The following is a 23917-nucleotide window of genomic DNA, read 5'->3' on the forward strand; positions in this document are numbered from 1 at the left end:
CCAAACTTTGTATGCATCAGAGATCATCGGAATCGTATCCACAACCCTATCTTCAGAATCAGTTTCACCAAATTTCTGCGGACATGGAATACTGCCATCAATGAAACCCATAATTCCATTTCCTTCCAATAACAAGTCCATTTGAAAATTCCAAGAAACATAATTGGTGTCGTCCAATTTCACAGTTACAGTGTTCCCAACACTCGGAATCAAGGACGAGATCGGTGATTGAGTGAGAGCCAACAAAGTAGAATTCACCATTGTAACAATCCAAATACTATAGTGCGAAGCAATTGAAGAATCAACACAGAAATACAACAATTCAATCAAGAAATTCAATCAAGAACAACAATCAGCAAAGACTCGCAACGCAGAACCAACAGCAATTCCCAATCAAGAACTGTGAGAATCAACAGCTCTAAGCAACGAATCAACAAATATACGAGATTTAAGAGAGAAAACACCTCGCAATCAACGAGGCTTGGACTGACGCAAGCAAGGAACAACAAGCACCGACTTGAACGAAAAAATCCCCTAATTTTCTAGGGTTTCAACCACCAATTGCAAAAAGAAAACAAAATCACCGACAGAAAGCTCCAACGAACAAGAACGACGACGTCACAACAAGAGAATAGAGGTAGCGGAAGCATGAGGATCTTCAACTGACGGCGGCGGCCATGGTTGGCGATGATACCATGTCAATCCTATCAACAAACTTACACAGTAAGTAATCTTGAAAGAGAGAGAGAGAGAGAGAGAGAGAAGTTAGAGAGAGAAAGGTTTATGAAGAATGCTCTGATATTTCATTCATTAAACTCTTGTTATAATTACATTCATATATTTATAGTTTACACCTTATAACACCACTCCACTAATCTAACAACACATGGCACTATCCTAGTCACCCATTCCATTATACAATCTATCATAGGGGATTGAGGTGCTAGGGCTTGAGGCAGTGTAACTGGGAATTGGGCTAGGAGGAGATGATGGCATCACAGTTATAAGAAGCTTCTGGTTCCCCGCTTTACGATGCTGACCAACACCTCAAATGTACCATTTTCTCCCGGGGTTGCAAGGGTGACCACGTCGTTTCCACTAGTCAATGGCACGCTGTCAAATGGAGCTGCACATTGCTGAAAGCCAGTGCCATTCACTTTGTGCACATTGTGGACTCCTTTTGGATACATAAAAACTGCATGGAACAAATCACAAAAATCTTTGAACTAGTTCCCATATACAAATATAAAAAAAGAACCAAAAGAAAGAAAGTTTGTGTAGGGATTTTATATTTAACTAGCCTCTCCACATGCGCTCACGCATATGCGAGAGGCATTTTCTTTAATCACAGGCGCTACTCTCCCCTTAAGATGTGTTGTGTTAGTTGTTTTCTTTTTCATACCGCTTCATAAAAATAAAATAGAGCATACACTTACAAATAAAAAGGAAATAGGACATAACTAAGTTGTGTGTAAAATGCGTAATAAACAAAAGTTCTTTGCATGCAAAAGCATGTTTGAAGACGTTAACGAAGAATAAAGGAAGATATATATATATATAGGGGTGGATTTTTTTGCCAAATTGCCGTGCCAACCGAATTGCCAACCGTGCCATACCGATTTTGTGCCAAATTTTTCGTACCAATCGGTAATGGTACGGTATTGTACCGTACCGAAATTTCATGGTACGGTATTGGTAATGGATACCATTACCACGGTATTACCGTACCATACCGATAATACAATATAATATATAATTTATAAATTATATAATAGATAACTATATAACACATATTTATAATATTCCAATAATTTGAAAATAAAACCCTACTTATATTAGCATTGTTGTTGGTGACTTTGATCTCTTGAAATTGTGGAAATCAAACACAAAAGAGTTCATAATTCTTTCACAAATAGACAAAATATCTTTGTAACCCCCACTGCTACTTTTGCTAGTGAAAATGCATTTAGCCTAGGGAGGAGGATTATGGACCCTTTAGGGTATCCTTGACTCCTAAAATAATGGAGGCACTAGTGCATACTAGTGGTTGGCTTAGGGCATATGAAGTAAACTTCTACAAGGAACCAACGGAAGATATGCTTCAATTTTACAAGGAAATGGAAGAAGAGAAAACAAGAAAGATATGCTTTAATTTTTTTAGTAAATTTGTTATTAAATGGTTTTCAACTTTAATTCTTCTTGCTACTAATTAATATGTTTTCTTTGTTTGTAATGTAGGCTTGACACAAACTCAATCTTCTACAAGTTCAATGCCTCCTCCAAAAGTTTCGACATCTTAAGCTTGAATAACTGATCAATGAATTCTCCTTTTTGAAGTTTATTTCCAATTTTCATTTGGTTTGAAACTTTAATTTCTATTTGGATTGTTAACTTCTATTTGTTTTGATTCGTAACTTCTATTTGGATTGTAAGCTTAATTTTCATGATGAATCTTGATGCATCATTTGAATTATTATATGTGTGAATTGTGAATGATGAATAATAGATGAATTTAATCTATAATGCATGAGATAAAGGTACAAAAAAAAAGTTTTGCCCTTGAATTGGGTTAAAAAAACAAAAACAAATTTTGTCCCAAAACAAAAACAAATTTTGTGGCAATTACCATTGCCATACCATGCCAACCGAACTTTTGGCAATACCAAACTTTGGTATACCGAAAGTTTGGTACGGTAACGGTAATAGATTTTACCAAACCGAAAGTTTGGTATGGTAATTGGTACACGGGGTTTGGTACGGTAACCGTACCAAACCACCCCTATATATATACACACACACACCAAAGGAACCAAATAATAGTGTTTGATAAAAAAATAAACAATTAATTCATGACAATAAGCAAGAATTTATATGTATCATCTTGTCTTTAAAATACCACAAAATACAGCTCACTTAAATCACATCTCTTTGAACACCTTATCTTATTAAAGGCTGCTAATTAAATATGAGTTGATAGGGTTTGTGGCTTCATAATATAATTTCTACTATTTTTCTTGACATATGTGTTAAACTTTCCCATTAATTCCATCTGCAAGCTCTTCCGTAAATTCAATGCTCCCACAACTTTAGTACTTTTTACCATGGCTGCAAATGGATAATTGAAATGAGAATATGAGTTGAAGTGTAAATTGCATAAAGTAAGTAAGTAGTAATTAAAATGTACATATGTAGACAAAAGTAAGAAATGAAATAGTCGTATCGAATTAGATTGAATCCAAAAGCTCAATCAAGATAATATCAAATGTAGAATTCCTTATTATGATTTCGTTGCCATGTTGAGCTGTATAAATTTGTTATTGTTACCAAAATCAAAAACAAATCAACCCATGTTCATAGAACGTGGTACATGTATAATAACTCATTTATTGCATAATCTGGGTCCCTTGTTCATTGGCAGAAAATATTAAATAGAAAACACAGTTAACCCTTCTTTTGCATAATCTTTGATATGAGCTCTCAATTTGGATTAGAGAGGAAAGCATACAATTCTAAAAAGTGCTCTCAAACATTAACAACCAATCTGGTATGAATTTCGAAAATCTCATGTAACAAACTTTATATTAATTGGAAAAACCTCCATAAATGAAACCGATGATGAAAGAAGGACAAATATAAAAGGGAGGTTTCCAATTTCCAAGTCTTAAAAGAGCAACATAATTAGCTATTGTTGTGACAGAAATGTCCATACCTTTAAAAATGATTATTTTTCTCGATATACTAACAAAAACAAAGAATAACATATTCACACACATCCTTGAGAATAATGAACAACCTTTAGATAGTAATTTCATTAAAGACATAGGATAACATATTTCATTCTTCGCACTTTGCAAGAAGATCACATAAGGAAATATTTGTCTTCCTGCATGCATTGCATTAAGTGCCATAAAAAATGAATTACAAAAAATGAAGACAACATAGGTGAGAATGGAGCAAAAAAAAAAAGATAAAACAACCAAAACAGAGAATGGAGCAATTATTTCCAAAATGCATACCAATTGATTGCCTGCAAGAATATTTCTGATCTCTCTCTATCTGCTTCCCTCTCCATGTATTTGTAGCAATTGATTGGACACCTTCCACAAAGAAACCACACATCATTAGCTGATTTTTGAAGTGAAACAATTTGATTGATGAAAAAACCAAAATGGAATACCTCATAAAAGTAAAATACCAAGCAAACATTCAAGAGAAAGGAGGAGACATAGAGAAGGAGAATTCCTGACTTTAGAATGTGCTTGAAATGTTGTAAAGCCCTGAAACTGGTACAATTTAAAGTTTAAGTTCGTATGATTATATTTCTATACAATAGCATCAAAAATGGACGAAAGTGTAGAATATCAATTTCAATTTAATTATTAACCAAATCTCAATAACTATAAAAGTAAATCAAAGAAGAAAAAGCACATATCATGCCTATGCACGTACATTTGCTTCTGCACATGAAAAAGAAATACAATTGAAAAAGAATACACATATGAATAAAATTAGACATCTATAAAACTTTACCATCCTGATCACTGTGAAAAATCTTCATCATAGCCGGAGTCATAGATTGCAAAACCACGCTTCTTCAAACATTTTTTTAACAATAATTAGGGGCTATGGTCATAAGTAAAATTAGAATGTTCGAAAGACATAAAAGTGGAGAATTACCTATTAGAACTGAAAAATTAGTGCAAAAGGTTTGAAAATTACCCAATTAGATACTGAAAAAGAGAAAGATGAGATGGAGTGTGAAGGTAACATTAAGATCGGCAACGATTAACAAATTCCTCCCTTCAATCTTTGGACAGTGTTCCTTGTTGGATTGTTTTTTTTTTTTTTTTTTTTTGAGAGACAAAGAAAACAATAATTGTCACAGGCGTTTGACATTTACCAAATCTCCTCATTTGCCTAGCACTTAGAAAGGAATTCATAAATAAAAACATAACCGACTTACATCTTACATCAGTAACTCATGGGTTTTTTCAAATCTGGTTAATCAAACTATGTCAGTCTATGTCAATCTTCTCGCAAGAAATAGGCATGGATGCAATGTAATTGTGTTTCCATGAATTTTACACATAGTATAGCCTATATCTGATTTCCTTGGAAGCCTGACCGCCCTTGCCGGCTAAATCTCTGTCGTTAGCACAATCGTCGTCGGCGTTAGACAATCTGGGCTGTTTATTTAGAGGCTTGTATATGTCTTTGTGGTAGATCAGCATCAACTGCTTCTTCAAGTCCCCGAATATGACAGAAAAGCAAAGTGGTAAGATTAAAAAGGAAAAACAAACCAGTACATGCACAATTTTTTGCTGCAATTAAAGGATTGACAGAACAATTGGAAAAATCACAAAAAAGAGAGAATGAAAAGTACATGTTAGAAGTGGGGTTAGACTCCTCCGCTGAAAAGTAAAAAAAAAAAAAAGAAATGCATCCGATTTTAAGATCATACCCCAAAAAAGGAAAAGAAGGTGACTGATGAAGGCACAAGAGCCTTTTGGAGTTGTAGAAAACAACTCACCAAAAGAACATCTGTTACAATGAAGCAAAAGCAAAAATGGAGTTTTGGTAGTAGAGGCAGAGGATTACGGTGCTAAACTGCCGATGGGTGAATTTTGGGGGTGGATGGAGAAGCAAATCTGAAAAGGTTGAAATTGAACATTCAATCTCCTTTTCTAACACCATGATGAAATTGAAAGTTCCACCATAAAACCAATTAGTAATATGAAAAGTAACCCAAAACCATATAACTTATAAGCACATAGCAAACATTGTCTCTCACCAATGTAGAACAACTCTCAACAACTAATATTGAGGGAGCCAACTTTGTTTCTATGAAGTTGCTTGTTTTGAAAAGATGAGCTTAATCGATTTGGTTGCAGAAATGAGTGCTACTCATTTTATAGTAGGGTTGTAAGAACAAGAAGAGAGGGTCTAAGCATGGGGTCTGGCTGGGGACGGCAATGCCGCTGCCGAACGGCATAAGAGACTGCATAGTTAAAAATACAAGATAAAGTGTAATATCGAACGTAGGAGTGGGGTTTTTTATATTTTATACACACACACAAGGGAAATTAAGAATGGAAGTTGGGTTAAGCTATAAAATAGGCAATCAATAATTTAATATCAAACTTGTATTTTATGGAGTACGAACTTAAAATCTCCAACTTACTAATAAGACTTAATGCCACTAAACCGTCTTATAGTGGCTGTGCTTATAAGGTCCTACAAGTACATAGACTGGCAAAAGAAGACTTAAAAAATGGACCCTTTTGGGTCTCACTCTCATCTAATTGGGCTACCAACCTCACCATTAAGCCTTAAGTTACATCGGCCAAACGTATATTACAAATTTCCAAACCCAAAATATAGATTCGAATTTTAGATTTGAACCCATGTTACACTCCAAATCCATGGAGCTCTTAAGCCACGAAATACTTGAAAGCTCTCTCTTTGCATGCCATAGTTATTGGTCTCTATTCGTGGCGGGAATTTCCGTGGGGAATGCTTCCTGGCCGACGAGCACACAGCTCCCCGAGAGGTTGGCGCCAGTTGATGCTTTCTGTCGGGCTTCTGCTTTACTGGCGGGCTTGTCGGGCAAATCCTGTCGGGCAAGGCTGAAAGAGAAGGACAGAGTTAACTTTGAAAGGTGTCTTTGTGAGGCCTTAGGTGTAGGCCTTGAGGCTCATGATCAAGATTAACTTTGAATTGCTCAGGCGTGCCACTACCATTTTCAGCATGGCAGATGTAGAACGGATGTCTGAGTTTTAATTATATATATTCGAGAGACTATGTTAGTTATTGACAGGTGCCTTTGTAGGGCCTTAGGTGTAGGCCTTGAGGCTTCCCATAAATAACTAACTTAGTACTCAAACACATAAGGTTCTTTTTGTTGGTTATATGGGTCTTATAACTATTATACTTCTGATTACCTGAGCTCAAAGAGCAGAATGAATCCAAATAGGTGCCTTTGTGGGGCCTTGAATAGGCCTTGAGGCTTCCCACCAGAACCCCTTCTGTACTCAATGTTCTTGCCCGAGAAATAGGATGAATCCAAATAGGTGCCTTTGTGGGGCCTTTGAATAGGCCTTGAGGCTTCCCATCAGAATTCATCCCGTACTCGAACGTTCTTGCCCGAGAAATAGGATGAATCCAAATAGGTGCCTTTGTGGGGCCTTGAATAGGCCTTGAGGCTTCCCATCAGAATTCATCCCGTACTCGAACGTTATATGGTCATCATAATATAACAGAAATAAAACTAAGTGGCAGGTCGATTACTTGCGCCCCAAGTAACTTCGGACTTCTTGTTTATCAAAGTTTGTCGTGGATGGGTTAAGTCCACATCAGGTTCTTTTTTATGCCTTGAGGCCAAGGACTTTTTAGGATGATCAAATCTTATATGCCCGAGGGCTTAGAACTTAGATCTGGCTTGAACTGTAAAGACATATTCAAGTCGGATTCAAGCGCTGAGAGAGTCTTTTAATAGCCATATTACTAGAAATAACTTGGATACAACTTGAAGTATACAACATATTGCTAGGCTAATGAATGAAAAGACAAAAACAAAGACGGTCGGGCAAGGTTTAACCTTGTCGGGCAAGGCTGATCGTCTTGCAACTTCCTATCTTTGTGGGTTAACAGAAGGTTTGAAAGCTTAGAAAAGGGGTTGGGAGGTGAGTTTGCAGAAAGAAAATCGATACTACAGCAGGCGTTGAACAGGGTAGCAGAGCTATTACAAAGGGTTTGTCCCGAAAGGGATGAAGGCTTGGGCTAACTACAGCTTCGTTTTGAAGGCAAATCTGGCTTTGAGCAGAGTTTGTGCTTTTGTTTGTTTGTTTGAGTGTCCTTGATTCTGACTTCTCTTTCTCCTTTTATAGCCACCTTGGCTTGGCCTCCTGTAGCAATAATCTTGCCCGAATGTAGTTTGAATGATAGTGACTCATCAGCTATTTACTTGTACTGCCATCATAAAGTACTTTTGGGCTGATTAGCTGGCTGGTCTATACCACTTGGCCCTTAGGTAGGTGAGCAAGTGGTGCAAATGATCTGCACCTAGTCAGGAAAGGCCCTTTCTGCTTTCTAGGTCTAGGCTGAGCTTCGAGCTTTTCCTTCTCTTTTTGGGTCAACTCCCTTCTAAGCCCAAAGTTTAAGTTTCAACCCAAACAATCTCAATCTCATAATAAAATTCTATGCCGTTTAGCCAACTTAACTAGAACAATGTGCTCTTTGCACTTAAATTCAAATTTTTCATCCTGTAATTTAAAAAAAATTATGTAAATATCCTATTTGTCAACAAAAATCTCATTACGAAATTAAAATCTGAAACCACAAAACCGTCGATTTTTTTCTCTCACGGAATACCCCTCCGAAAACTCACTTTTTGTCTTAAGAAAGTATTGGCTCCCATTTCATTACCAACAACCCACCACCTGCTCAACCCACGTACCTCAAAAGTTTCCCCCTTTTTACATAGTACACAAGAAACAAGCTTGCAACGCATGATGATCTCATATAAAGCACTTCTGAGGGTTAACAAACCCAAGAAATAAATCTAGTTTCATCGTAGCTTAGCTTTATTGTTTGCGTCGGAAAAAAAAACATGGATAAAAGACCAGTTACTTCTCCGAGTTTCCGTAACTCACATTTCGTCGATATCCATGAAGTTCTGCCAGAAGAAGAAGAGGAAGAGGAGGAGGGAATTGCAAGAGAGGCCGAGAAAGCGGATAACTCATTTAGCAGAAACACTAAAATTAATAGACAGATGAAGAGAAGTGACGGGAGTTTCAGTAGGCAACTTTCACTTGAAACTGGTTTTTCAGTTCTTAGAAGTGAGTCCAAGGCTAAAGATTGGAGGAAGGTTAATCTTCCGAGAAGTGGAAGAAGTTTCGGAGGTTTCGATTCGGTTACTAGGGTTGGCATGGAAGGAAGGAGAGGAGACTTCAGTATCTTCAAGACCAAGTCATCAAATCTGAGTAAGCAGAACTCTTTGTTGCCTACGAGAAAGGAAAGAGATGTGGAGTCTCAGAGGACTAATGATGGCTATGGAGGAGTTGATGAATCTGCTAATGAAAGTGTTCCTGCTGGGAGATACTTTGCTGCCCTTAGAGGACCTGAGCTCGACCAAGTCAAGGTAATTAACACACTAATCACAGCAGGTTTTGTTGTCTAATGTTGAACTAATTCTTCCAAATGAGTATTACATAAGCCAGACGACGTGTTGTCAGAATGTCAATCTAACACTATTCATTAAAATAAGTAGGGACAATTTGGATGCGGTCCCTAGCTATCAATATTCTTTAATTGAAACCTTGTTAGTTTTTAGTTTTTTATTGAGGTCCCTGACATTAATGTAATAATGTAAGTTACTATATTTTTTAAATTAAAAATTAAAAATTAAAAATTGAAATTTGTAATTGTTTATATTAATGAGATTTTAAATAAAACCCATAATTTATGGGATTAAAAATAATAAAATATAAAATATACTCTCTATTATATTGTGTGTGTGTGTGTGTACATATATGTATGGGTACATTAACCAAAATTAACAAAAAAAATTATTGTACCAAAACATGAATACATTCTCAAATCAACGAAAAAGAATGTATCCATATAAGTTTAAACATGGATTAAAAAATTTGAATGGATTTTATATTAAAAAAGGGTACATTTTACATATAACAAATTGATATATTTGAGAATGGGTACATTGATGGTTAAAAAAATTGAAAAACTATATGAATGGGTACATTTAAGATTAAAAATTTGAGAATCTTTTTATATATATAAAAAAAAATTAATAGGTACAAACTTAATTTAATTTAATTTATTTATTATTTTGAAAATGTTTGAATTGAAAATTAATTAGAAGTTTAATAGAGGTGTGAGTATTAAACCCTAAATTAATTATTAATATTTATATTAAAAAATTATATAATAAACATGTAAATTCATTATCACATTAATGCTAGGGACTTGAATCAAAATTTGAGAACTAATAAGGTCTTAGTCAATGAACAGTAAGAACTAGGGATCGGAAACTAATTTTTCCAAATAAATATTTATCTAATCAATGATTTAGATTGACGGTCTGGTAACTTTAACACGTTAGATTGTTTGACGAAAGAGCGTTTATCTTATGTATATCATTAGCGGGTGGGAAAAATTAGAAGTATCCAAACTGATAAGTTACTATTCTGCCCTGCAGGATTATGAGGATATACTCCTCCCAAAAGATGAGAAATGGCCCTTTCTCCTCAGGTTTCCAATTGGATGCTTTGGTATTTGTCTTGGCCTTAGTAGCCAAGTTGTCTTATGGCATGCTCTTGCTACTAGCCCAGCGACCAAGTTTCTGAACATTTCACCCTTCATAAATCTTGCACTTTGGCTATTAGCAGTGTCAGTCCTGTTCTGTGTCTCCTTCACCTACATCTTCAAATGCATTTTCTACTTTGAAGCAGTGAAAAGAGAGTTTTTCCACCCCGTTCGGGTCAACTTCTTCTTCGCCCCTTGGGTTGTCTGCATGTTCTTAGTGCTCGGAGTACCACCTGCACTAGCCCCAGGTAAACTTCACCCTGCCATTTGCATCTTCATGGCACCCTATTTTCTTCTTGAGCTCAAGATCTACGGACAGTGGCTTTCGGGCGGGAAAAGAAGGCTCTGTAAGGTGGCCAATCCATCTTCTCATCTCTCGGTAGTTGGCAACTTTGTAGGGGCAATTTTAGCTGCCAAGGTTGGGTGGGATGAGGCTGCCAAGTTTTTGTGGGCGGTTGGCTTTGCACATTATCTTGTGGTTTTTGTTACTTTGTATCAGAGACTACCAACAAGTGAAGCATTGCCTAAGGAGCTCCACCCTGTGTATTCCATGTTTATTGCAGCCCCATCGGCCGCAAGCATTGCTTGGGAAACCATTTATGGGGGGTTTGACGGGTTGTCAAGGACCTGCTACTTCATTGCATTGTTTCTCTATGTTTCACTGGTTGTGAGGATCAACTTCTTCACAGGGTTTAGGTAAGCTATTCTTTGTCTGAGGCAACTCATATCCTCAATAATTCAGTATTTGACGAGGAATGATATCTGACATGTTATGTAATCAAACTCAGAATTATGAACCAAAACTCTTTAGTTGCCACTATGTTCTGACAAACGGTTTATACTTTTGTAGATTTTCAGTGGCTTGGTGGTCTTACACCTTTCCTATGACAACTTTCTCAGTAGCCACCATCAAGTACGCAGAACAAGTACCATCAGTTCCAAGCAAGGGACTTGCAGTCATTCTTTCTCTCCTGTCGTCTGCAATGGTGTCCGTATTGTTTGTCTCCACTCTTCTTCATGCCTTCGTTTGGCAAACGTTGTTTCCAAACGATCTCGCCATTGCCATAACAAAGACAAGACTTGGCAAGGAGAAGAAACCCTTCAAAAGAGCCTATGATATAAAGCGTTGGACAAAGCAGGCCCTAACCAAGAACAATCTGGTAACCAAGGATACAGATGAAGCTAAAGAAGAGGACTAGCAGTCTCCACTGCACAGAGAGAGAGAGAGAGAGAGAGAGAGAGAGAGAGAGAGAGAGAGAGTTAAACGTTGCAAGGAGTCAAGAACATATATCCGTATTTAAACTAGAGATTATGTTTAACATCTGTAACAGTATTTAAACATATGATGCACATCACTGCAGATTGTGTATATTCCTTGACTAATCACAATTACATGTGTTGGTGCCACCGAAAATTAACATTGTAAGAGGTGGCTTTAACAGCTATACAATACCAGCCCTTCGACATATTTATTGGATTTCAACTGAAACCTACAATTGTGGAACTGAAAAGAAAAAAGAGCTGGGTTTTACATATATTTGAAAGAACACCAGCCACGAAAGGGCTTGGTAATCTTTTTGAAGAGTTGTATAACCATCAATGCTAAGACATTTCTCCAACCTTTCGTTTTGATAGCAGATATTCAAATCTGATTCCCATGCATGTAGATGCCACCTTTAATGTCAACGAACGCCCAACCTACTGTAGCAATTTCAGGGACAAGATAAGTGAAAAAGAAAACATATAGAAACTAAAATAGCGCCTATTATCCATCGCTCAGTTAGTGTACCTCATCCTCAATTTCTTATCAACATCGGTCGTGCACCCGTCTTGAGCCTGCTTTCCACCAAACAGAGAAGGTTTTTCTTTTATCTACAAGAGGACGTGCGAAATTACATGGATATCATATGAGAGAAGAAATGGGAAAAAGAAAGATCAAGCACTCAAAGAAAATCAAAGATAAATGAATGATCAAGACTATCTATAGCTACTCCCATACAGTACCTTACCTTATGTTCTTGTTGGAAAACAGTTGATCTATTTTCTTTTGAGTCCTTAAGCCAAAGAAAAAAAAAAACAAATAACTCAATAGAATACTAGGGAAAGTTAAATCAAATCAATAATGTATGTTATGTGAGTGATAAGAAAGTAAAGGGGACAAGGATAACCTTCTTAAACAAAGATGTAGGCTGGGATAGTTTCACCCGTGATCCATTATTCGGCTGGAGCTCAGTGGTTAAAGAGAGCTAGGATTCAACAGGAGAACAAATGAGATTACAGGTATATGCAAACTGTAATGGTTACAAAGTAACAACAAGAGAGAAGCACAAATTTGTGTAATAACTTAACATCATATAAACTTGTTGATACCTTACTAAAAAGTTCAGTTGGCGGAAATTGCTGTACTCTTCTGTCTGTCTGAAAATTAAATTCCTTGACATGAAATAAAAACATGGTGTTAGCTAAGTTGATTCTGCCAACTAGGAAACAAATATGATTTACGGTCACTAAGCAAGAGAATAACGTCTATGAACTACCATTGGTACAGTGGTTTCTCGCTTGCTATTCCAGAAAACACCAATATTCCCTTTGCTAGAAAATATCTGCATTTAGATAGGAAATAATCCCATAGTTGGCATCGGCTAGAATGAATTTCAACTGAATGATGTAGAGCAGGAAAATACTACCTTTTTGTTAAGAGGACGAGCTTTAAATGTTTGCATTCCTGCATTTCCATCCTGCTTAGGACATTCCACTGTATTTGGTCTAATAAAACAAGATCAAACCGAGAGTAAGAGTTATATTTCTAGTATGAAAACAAAATTGGAAAATGTGAACTGAGCATTTCTATTAATCATATTCATTTAGTTATATGATTCTTTCTGCTATTACCTTCTGGATTCTCCTTTTCTGTTTTCCGCAACGGTAGAAATGCTAGGTTTTTCCAAACCCTACAAAATGCAGAATAATAGTTAAACGTACATGAGAAACTTTTGAGCACAATGTTTCACATGACTCAAGGGACCACTGTGAATTAAGATAACAGTGAAAAGTACTTAATGAAATTCACAGCTAACCTTATCATGATCATTGAGATAATGTGAGGATGATGAAACAGCCGATGCATTTTGCATAGCCCTTTCCATTGTCTTCAGGTGAAATTCCTAAGAAGCGAAATTAACAAAGGGAAAGGACTCAGAGCCACAAAACTTCAAAAGACACTTACTTTGAGAGAGCATTTATTTTTCAAATCAGTTTGAGGGTACAATTATCTTTATCCTCCAAGTCACTAATGAAAAGAGTTATAATAGGTTAAAAAGCAAAAAATTATAAATATCAAGCACTCACTTGAAATTCCGGCAACTTTGGAGTGCTCCTTGTTGGAAGTGGCAATGAAGGAGCCTCGAAAATCTGCAGTATAAATTCAAAAAAAAAAATGTGGAGTAATCACAGATAAAACACTATTGAAAATCCGCATCTAATAACTTGAAGTACCAACTTTTCGGTTCAATGGACGAGCTTTGAATTTTCGATGAGTTGATGTCACTTGTTCTAACATAGATCCATTGTTAGGCCTGAAATATAAATATATAATAACTACCTGCAGATTGGTAAACAAAACTATGTGATTTCTGCCCTGAAAGCCAGAACTCACCTAATCCTGTGTGCCCTATGTGCCGTTTCAAAGTCAGGCTCTCTTGGAATGGTAAGTCTCAACTTAGGGTGTGCAGTAGTTTTGTCGAAAGTTTCATCCTGCAATATCACCCGCAATACATTTGTTTTAGAAACTTAACCAATGACTCGAGCACATCTCAGTTCCCTCATGTATTACTCCAGACATCTAAGAACAAAATCACAAGTAAAAAATCTGGGAAGCTCTCTATTACACACGGAATAACTTCTCTAATAATATAGAATACCAGTTGTAGTTTGATTAATAAACCCATCCAGACAAAGGTATTATTGGTCTAAAGTTGAAATTTTAGACAACTTTTGAAACAATAACTTATTTGTGTTATTAGATAATTCAGATGAAATAATAGCATGGCTTTGAGTGACAGTTAACCAGATCATACAAAAACTGTTCCAATAAGTTATTGTTTCAAAAGTAAGAGCGGAGAAAATGAAGAATGCTCAATCCATAGGTACTAGTTCAAAAACCTTTTTCGGTAGCAAATTCAGTCATCAAGCAATAGCTAGAATACCTTTTTAGGTACCTTGTGGACAAAATTAGTTTGCTGCTTTGCATCAGTAACCTGTCACGGAGAAAATGAAGAATGCTCAATCCATAGTTCAAAAACCAATTGTAAATTTCCTTAAACAAAGAAAATGATAAATGACTTTGACTATGCTCAGAACCAATTGCAGTTTATAAAACTTCTGTACCTTACGCAAGTGTCCTCCATCTAGCTTCTGTCTCTTGGGAGCTTGACTTTCAACCCCAGAAGAACTACACAAGCTCTTCTCATTGTTTTGAACATGCAGCATTTGGAATCTAACAATTTAGATATAAAACATCATAATGCAGTCAGTATGGGACTTAATGGTAGTACAGTGTCCACATTTTACACTTTCGCTGGTTACAGGACATAGATTGGACATAGTAATGCCAAATTTACAATATCTGGGGAATTTAAATCAGTGTGCATAAGAACATAAAACATAATAGTTATTTGAACGAACCACGTGAGCAACTGAGCGGTGATGATAAAGTTACATGAACATAATAGTTATTTGAACTAACCACATCTGTACTTACACAATGCAAAAAACATATTACATATAGACGAAGGCAGAACATTCTGAAGTACCTGGAACCACCATTTTGAGGCTTCAGATTTTGCTTAGCGAGCTGACTTGCTGTGGGCTTCATCAAAGTTGAGCTCCTGGGGAAAGATGGCTTCACAGAAGCATTACTCTGACCTTTAAGCTTATCACCGGTTAGGTGACTGTTGAATGTCAGTCCTGGAAAACAAAAACATACATTAAAAGAGAAAAAGTTATAAAAAAGTATACATTATGCTAGACCAATTGAAATAGTTTGAAATAGGTTATTATATAGTTCATTAGTAATGTGTCCATGATGACTTGTTTAAAAATCTAATTCCATCTGAAAATCTTCAGATTTTAACGGCGTATAGTTTATATCCCGCACTTAATTTATTCGGAAATCATTTGGGAAATCCATTTGCAAACACATTAATCATCAAGGTACAGAAAATGATCACCTGTACCAGCTCCATTCGGTTGATTTAGAACTTTTTGTAAATTTCCAAAGGTCCCTCTATTCATTCCTTCATCTAGAACATGAAACATTGCACTTAAAGATTTAGGCTTCAAACCAAGACAAAGACACTGAAAACAAAAGAATAATCTTTTCTAAATCCTGCTTCTCTACGAGGCACAAATCAAAGGGATTTGATCCATACCCCGGCTGTTTACATCCATTACACATGATTCTGTGCCCACACCGATATCACAATCTCCATCATTTGCATTCTCCACATCACATTTTGGGGAGGTGTTTACGTTTTCCAGGAGGATTTCCGGTCCAAGCATTAACCTTGTCACAACAGCTGCAATAGACCAAAACATTATCAAAATATAACTTCATACGTTGCTCTAATTCTTAAAATCGCAGATTTTTATTCAGAATATAAACCAAATCAATCATTTTTCACAGTAAAATTAAAAATTGAGGCAATGTATCATCACAATAATCATTTTTCACAGGAATCTATCCGATTATATATACAAAATTGAACAAAAAACACGAACAATTTTATATTTAAATAAAAATGAATGCTTAAAAAATAAAATTATTTCCTAATCTTTCAAATGCTTGAAAATCAGTCAAGCCAAAGCTCACTATTCCTGAAACCAAAAAGAATCGAAAACGCAAATGTCAAGAAACGGCGTCATTGTTTGACAAAAAAAAAAAAAGAAACGGCGTCATTGGAGGCAGAAAGGCTTACGAGACGGCGGGTAGCTCTTGGCGGACTCGAACCAGAGCTCGGCGCGGCGAGCCTCAGCCGGAGTCTCCTCCCTAGTGAAGTCAAAGTACCGAGCTGCATCGAACTCGTAGTCAACGTCCACTTCCTGCGCCATAAACACTTCCTCAACCTCCATATCGTCCTCCATTTCCATCCTCTCTCTGTGTCCTCCACTTTCTCTCTCTAAAATGCACCGCCGAGCAGAGCCAGAAATAGCTCTGATTTGGGATTCGGAGCTCCGAACCCGACCCGCTAAAAACCTAAATCCGGAGTTTTCAGCTCCGCGTTGTATAGCAGTCTGAGAGAGAGCAAAGGTTCGCTCTCGGCGCACTGTAGCACCACCCCGTGTAAATACTGTAACCGAAATTTAAGCGCGAGGTACAAGCGGTCAAACGCGCTGATGGCGCAGGGTACAAGCGCTTTAAAGCAGGGAGGGGTTGGTTTCGCAGGAGCGTTTGGATTTTGGACAGATGCCCAGGTTTCGTTTTTGTTTTGTAGCGTCGGGGTTCGCAACGATCCGGAAATTTGAATTTATGGCTCTGGAAAATTTTATATTAATATTTATGGGATGAATTGCTGGATTTACCCCTGGGTTTTGGGGAATAGCGATAGAAATGGGGTTAAAATTTGAATAGAGTGGTGGGTAAGAGGGTCATTTAGGGGGGTATCCTTCGACTGAGGGGCAGTGGTATCGGTGTTCGAGCTCTGTTTCGGGTGGCGAAATCCTGTCTACGACCGTGAAATTTCGGCGGGTCTTCAGTAATACCCTTAGAGTTTAGAAGAATTGCAAGATTGGCCCTAACGGTTGGATTTGTTTGTAAAGGTCATGAAAGAGGGAAGAGATTGGGGCCCTCCTAGCTGGCCCTATGAGGCTAGGCTAGTTGAAAAATGAGATGGTGATCCAAGGGGCAATGGAGCAAATATGAGAAGTTACAGCGTCTCCAAAGGAGAAGTAAAAAGTTCGCATTAACAATAACAGTAAAAAAAAAAATAATAATGACGTTTTATAGTTAATTTTTATGGGCATGACATGAAATAGTAGCAGAGGGAATTTCTGTCAAATTTAACAACAGCTTTAAATTTATATTTAGTTAGTAATAAATGTTTTATAATTTTTATTATTATCTTTTGTTTTAAAAATACTAATTACACTTATGAATAATAAATAATAGTTTAAATAATAGTTTAAATTTACATATCGTGAAGAATAAAATTTAGGGTTCTTTAGATATAGGCCCATGAAACTCCTATTTTTCAAATAAAAACCCATCTAATTTTAAACATTCAAATAAAACCCAAATTTCAAATAAACTGCCATGTAGACAAATATATGACCAACTATTACAATACATTTACAACTTATGCCACAAAATCCTAATTTGGTCAATAAATGTTATTACTCATCCTAATTATGATGAGCAATTAAATCCATATGGATATTTTACCTTTCTTGTATCATAAAAATTAGCAACAAATATAAATTAATTTACCAAATTAAAAAAAAAACAAAGACATATCTTGTACGGAAAAAATAATATTGTTTGAATCATGTAATTACCTACATACAAATTAATTTACCTACTTATAAAATATTCTACTAATTTACCTGCATTTTGAATCATGTAATTACCTACCTACATACAAATATTATACTAATTTACCTACTTATAAAATATTATATTAATTTACCTACATTTAAATTAATCTACCTACTTATTAATATTATACTAATTTACCTATTCCAAAAAAAAAAATAGTGATATTAGATAATGTTCGAATGTTGTGGGTTTGTGCTTGTAGGCAATTAAATAAACTTTTAATGTAATGCACATAATAACGTAGGTAAATTAGACCATTTTGAAAGTAAATTAGACCCTTTAAATTTTGGTTTGATGGAATAGGAAAATTAGACTATTTTGTAGGTAAAAATTGCACGGAACATATCGCTTTTGTTTTGTGTATTACAGATTGGAGTATTCGCAGAAACTGTTTTAGGTTTATTGTTGTGTTGGTAGGTAAATTAACTTATATATTTAATGCACAAAATTATGAAATTAGTATTATTATTTTTCAATCGGCACATTATAACAATTTGAAAGTTAATACATTGAATATACAATGAATGACATGAATTATTTTGTAATATATATAAAATTGATTAAATGGATATAACAAGTAACTGATCCAAAAACTCTATCCAATTATTAATAGGGGTAGTTTAGGCATTCTGATAATACACAATTTGAAAAGTCAAACTTAATTAAAGAATTTGTTTAGTTGGAGGATAGTCAATGGGCTTTATTCAAGAAAACAAGAGGTGATGGGTTTTAGTAGAGAAGAATATAGTTTCAAGGGGTAATACCAAATTTTCAGTAAAATTTATAAAAGATCAATATGCCACATATGCCTTTAAATTTAAATTTTATGTTTAAAATCATATCTTTTGGAGATGGTCTTAGTTCCACATACCCAAAATATTTAAGAGATATTGAAGATTAATTGTTGCGGTAATCATATGGTAAGAAAGGAAATAGTAATTAAAGGAGTGAAATAAAGGATGAAGGAGGAGATTATGGCATAACAGATGTTGATGGTGTTGACAAAGGTTATGGAGTGAATTCAGACCAATTAACACTACAAATTTCTCCTAATGTTGTAGCTCGTCAGATTTTCTTTTACACTAAGGTGTAGGAGATTTGGGCTAAACCACACAATGTGTTTGTCATAATAATTTAGTATTGAACTCGTTATTCACAAACCAGTTAACACTACAAATTTCTCCTAATGTTGTTGCTCGTAGATTTTCTTTTACACTAAGGTGTAGGAGATTTGGACTAAACCACACAATGAGTTTGTCATAATAATTTAGTATCAAATTCGTTATTCACAAGACCTAAAATCTCCTACTTACAAATAAATAAATAAACCACTAAATTGTTGATTAAGAAACTCACAAATCAAACTATATGTATATTTATGAATATGCAAAAATATCATGATTAAGGGTGTGTTGCTCTTTTTTATTTGGTTGTGGGCTTAACTGTAGTAGTGGTCCCTAAATTTTACTCCTATTTTAATTTTAGTCCGTGAATTCTAATATTAGTTTCTTTAGTCCTCAAACTTAACAATGTGTTGCACCATTAGTCCTTTTCACTAACGTCATCCTTTTTTTATTAAATCTAGGGGTATATTAAGAACTTTAACTTAAGACTTTAAAAAACAATAGAAGAAGCTAAAAAACAAATAAAAATTTATAAATTAATATCTAAAACATCAAATCAAATGAAATTTGAAATATAAAAAATACAAAATGAAAATGGTTGGACTTTAGCCACTTGTAAATAGTAGGCAATGCTACTTCAAAATTGGTAGGAGATTGATCTGTGGCTAGATTTAAATAACTAACAAATCACATATTGAACTACGAACAAAATTTCCTATGTATTCAATTTCTTACATACAAAAAAATGATTATTTTAGGTTGTTTTTTTCTTTTTTATTTCTCATTTTTAGTGAAGTAGGATGAAGTTCCTAATATACCCCTAACAAAAAAATAGACGGCGTTAGTGAAAAAAGACCAATGACACAACATATTATTAAGTTTGAGAATTAAAGAAACTACTCGAGAGTTCAGCAACTAAAATTATACTAAGGATAATGTTCAAGACCATTACCACAATTAAGCCTTAATTGTATTAATAATTTTTGTCTCTTTTGATATCTATTCCTCAATTAAATTTAGGGATACTTTGGATGCGGTCCCTAATCCTTAACATTCTTTGATTAAAACATTAATAGTATTCAAAGTTTGATCAAAGTCCCTTGACTTTGTACACCTCATTATATTACTATTAATATTTATAGTTTTATAGTTTTGACATTAATTGTTTGATATTTTATGAGATTTATAATCCTATAAATTTAAAATCCCTCATTATAATACTATTAGAAAAGATTACAATAAAAAAATTCAAACATTTTGATTTAATAAATGGATAAAAACTATGTAAAAATAAGAAATAATAAATGACACACCTTAACCGAGATCAAGGCATGCTGGTCGTCACGTGAGAGTGACGTAGCCATGTGCACAGTGCGGAAGCAATAAGGATAAGAATTATACGAATAATTAAAAACTAAATTACTAGAGTGCACTACTAAACCGAGAGTGATAGGAGTTAGTTACAACAATGAACACTCCTATTCAGAGCATAAAAGTCTAGGTGCAGTCCAGTAGGACAAGTACTAGTTATACAGTACCAAGAAGGTCCTACTATTATTTAGATAAGTCAGAACTGCCGACGTCCTCGAGCCACCAACAGCAAGCTTACTCAAAACCTGGAGGGGCGCAAAATAGAAAACGTGAGTGGGCAAAAACTAATTGTAGACATCGAAATTTCGATAAATAAATGTTGACCGATAAATCAAAGTTTCAACGCTCATGTATTACATAAATTTTACACGTAGCGTGTGTCTAAACAAAAAATCAAAATAAGTTGGAAAAGTCATCAAACAGGACACGTGTCAACACCTGGCAGAAACGACTTATTTCATCTGGAATATTATATTCAAAATTAGGCCTTGGAAATTTCTATAAATAGAAGGCTAATTCATTCATTTGAGGGGAGGAATTCATATTACACCTTGAAGCTCTGAAGCTTTGAAACTCCGAAGCTCTCAAGCAATTCCCGAAAGATCAAGAAAGCCCTTTTCGATCAACAATCATCCACCTTCAAGATCAAGCCCCGACGGCCCTTGAAGAAAGTGTTCTTCGTTCTTCGTTCTTCGTTCTTCGTTCATCACTCTTCCAAGATCAAGCCCCGACGGCCCTTTGGATCAACAATCATCCTCCTTCAAGATCAAGCCCCGACGGCCCTTGAAGAAAGTGTTCTTCGTTCTTCATTCATCATTCTTCCAAGATCAAGCCCCGACGGCCCCTTGGATCAACAATCATCCTCCTTCAAGATCAAGCCCTGACGGCCCTTGAAGAAAGTGTTCTTCATTCTTCATTCATCATTCTTCCAAGATCAAGCCCCGACGGCCCCTTGGATCAACAATCATCCACCTTCAAGATCAAGCCCCGACGGCCCCGTGAAGAACTTCCACCAAATTCAAGATCAAGCCCCGACGGCCCTTGAAGAAAGTGTTCTTCGTTCTTCCAAGATCAAGCCCCGACGGTCCTTGAATCAACAACATCAACAAATCCACACATCCAACCGTTCTTCAAGATCAAGCCCAAAAGCCCTTGGAGATCCGTTCATCACTGTTCTTCAAAGATCAAGCCCAAAAGCCCCTTTGAAGATCCACTCAAATCCACCTTCAAGATCAAGTCCACGGCCCTTGAAGAACGTTCATCCTTAGATCAAGCCCAACGGCCCTTTGGATCAATCGCACATCCACAAATACACACCTTACGGAGATTGAATCAGAGGATCAAAATAGAGAGAGATTGTAACCCAAAATCATCAAATACAAATATTTGTTTGTGCACGTTGTTCTTGTCTCTTTCGTTTCAGGAATTTTCCGTGTTCACACTCATGTTTTACAAAAATCATTTTCTTTATCAACATATCTAACCCCTCGCTGTAAAACATGTATAATTTTTCCCAGAATCAAGATATAAGCATATACATAATATATATATACACACACACATGAAATCATATAAATTCAATTTATGCTGCACATAATCATATTCAAATATATGTCATGCCAATATATAACAGAGTAAGCAATTCAGGTAAGAACAATTTCATAGAAATAAAACATGTAAGCCGGAACCTCTGCGGTAGTCTGTACGGCTGAATTCATAGCTCAAAGTCAATCTAGCTGGAGTCACTACAATGACCTGTACGGCAATATACTGCACATAATTTAGAACCACTAAAAAGGTATGTACGACAAGATTGGGTGTAATATAGTTATGCTCAATTTTACTCTCTCATAATAGCCGGACGATAAATCGTTAATCACCTACAAGTCGGAACCATAAATAAGATCTGTACGACAAGATTGTGCACTTAAGTTGGATCCAATATGAGCATATAGTGCAGGAGGTGACATAAATAAATAGACATGTACTTCATATCTCTGGCTAAATCATAATCACCATAGTTGCAGTTTTATGAGCTCAACATCATTCAATCACATATCACATCATTGATAATTCACATAGCCCAACATAACTTACCTAAACTTACATGTGCCTCCACAACACCACATTATATATAGATATATATATATATATATATATATATATATATATATATGCAACCATGAAATGCATATTCAGAATATAAAAGCATTTGGCATATTATTTCAGAGCATACTTTCCTTAAAAATGCATTTCTGGGAATTATATCAAGTATATAAGTATATACTGAAAACAAAAGCCCACTCACTAGTATGTCGAAGGGTCGTAGCCCTTGAGTCACCCGTGGATACGCTCATTCTCAGGATAAGCTTCACCTATATGCGAATTAACTATAAAAACGTTATTTTAAAGTACATGGACAAAACTAGCTAATAACTTCTCATACATAGCTCAAAATGGGTATATGAATATACCACAGTGACCTACATAACCTAAAGATCAACCCCAAATTTTTAGATAAATTTTTCGAGCTCCCACACTCCAGCAAGGGCACGGCAAAATGCGCCCCCATGCGCGGCCAAACCTGACGGATTCCCTAACCACCATTAGGGAATATTCCGTTAAAGCCTAACAGATTCCGTTAAAACTGACTGACTGTCAGCATATTCCGTCCAAACTAACGGAATATGCCGTCATCTTCTCCGGCGAGTCGTCGGTCGCCGGAAACTGGGTAAAACTTGAAAATGTCTATTCTCGCTCGTTTCTTAACCATTTTCATGAAATTTGAACCATTGGAAAAGCTAACAACACGTAGAATCACGTTATACTATTTTTAAGCCTTGAAATCCACTAGATTTTACCTGAGAAAGCTCGATAATCCGGTCAACTTTGAAAACCTTCGATCTCGACCCTCCGACATCCAAACTCTTCCAACGAACTACCCCGAGTTTCCTTAGGACCTCCTAAAGCTCCCTGTGAGCTTGAAATCTTCTGAAACACAAGGTTTTACCTCCACATGAATAGTGCATGAAAAATGAGTTTCAGGTTCTTGAGATTTCGAATGAATCCTTACCTAAAATGGGTAGGGTACCAATCAACTCGAAATGGCATGAGGAATGCAATGGTGCCTTTAGAATCTTCGATCTGCAATTGGGAAGCTCACTTCGAGCTTGGTCCGTACGAGGAAAAAGAGAGAGAGAGTGAGTCCGAGAGAGATGAGGGCACGGGAAGGAAGAGAGAGTGTGTGTGTGTGGACTAGGATTGGTCAACCACCAAAAATACCATAACTTAATCCTAATTGGTTCCAAACAATTAGGATTTAAGAATATTGACCCAAAACCACACTTAAACCACATTACACAACTAACATCCAAGGGTACTTTCGTCAATTCACACCATCCATAAATATATATTTGGGGCGGGCTGTGACAATAAATGGCAAAAGAATGTATCCATAGTGTTAAAAAAAATGGTACATTTTACAAAAAAAAAATAGGTACATCTCACA

General features: G+C 35.8%; 2 protein-coding genes across 6 annotated transcripts; one reads left to right on the forward strand and one right to left on the reverse strand.

Annotated features, from left to right (window-relative positions):
- The first annotated feature begins 8520 nt into the window (after nucleotides 1–8520).
- LOC103437183 (guard cell S-type anion channel SLAC1) lies at nucleotides 8521–11737 on the forward strand. The gene is made up of 3 exons (XM_008375640.4): nucleotides 8521–9139; nucleotides 10217–11019; nucleotides 11174–11737. The coding sequence occupies exons 1-3, from the start codon at nucleotides 8609–8611 to the stop codon at nucleotides 11520–11522; spliced, it is 1683 nt and encodes a 560-aa protein (XP_008373862.3). The 5' UTR covers nucleotides 8521–8608; the 3' UTR covers nucleotides 11523–11737.
- LOC103437185 (protein TPX2) lies at nucleotides 11403–16851 on the reverse strand. Of its 5 annotated transcripts, none has more exons than XR_001790206.3 (19): nucleotides 16299–16836; nucleotides 15753–15899; nucleotides 15552–15623; nucleotides 15135–15288; nucleotides 14710–14818; nucleotides 14529–14579; nucleotides 13979–14076; nucleotides 13823–13898; nucleotides 13672–13734; nucleotides 13401–13487; nucleotides 13216–13274; nucleotides 13011–13089; nucleotides 12861–12926; nucleotides 12694–12756; nucleotides 12492–12569; nucleotides 12333–12377; nucleotides 12113–12195; nucleotides 11944–12021; nucleotides 11403–11531 (listed from the first exon to the last, which is right to left on the reverse strand). XR_001790206.3 is itself a non-coding variant. In XM_008375641.4 (18 exons), the coding sequence occupies exons 1-18, from the start codon at nucleotides 16468–16470 to the stop codon at nucleotides 12006–12008; spliced, it is 1518 nt and encodes a 505-aa protein (XP_008373863.2). In that variant the 5' UTR covers nucleotides 16471–16851; the 3' UTR covers nucleotides 11598–12005. The 5 variants fall into 5 exon arrangements, 3 of the variants coding, with proteins under 3 accessions (XP_008373863.2, XP_028956872.1, XP_028956873.1); XR_003772614.2 differs by having other exon boundaries at nucleotides 11944–12024; XM_008375641.4 differs by lacking the exon at nucleotides 11403–11531 and having other exon boundaries at nucleotides 11598–12021; nucleotides 16299–16851.
- Nucleotides 16852–23917: the final 7066 nt, after the last annotated feature.

The sequence above is a fragment of the Malus domestica genome, chromosome 04 (assembly GCF_042453785.1).
Source record: "Malus domestica chromosome 04, GDT2T_hap1".
Classification (NCBI taxonomy): domain Eukaryota; kingdom Viridiplantae; phylum Streptophyta; class Magnoliopsida; order Rosales; family Rosaceae; genus Malus; species Malus domestica.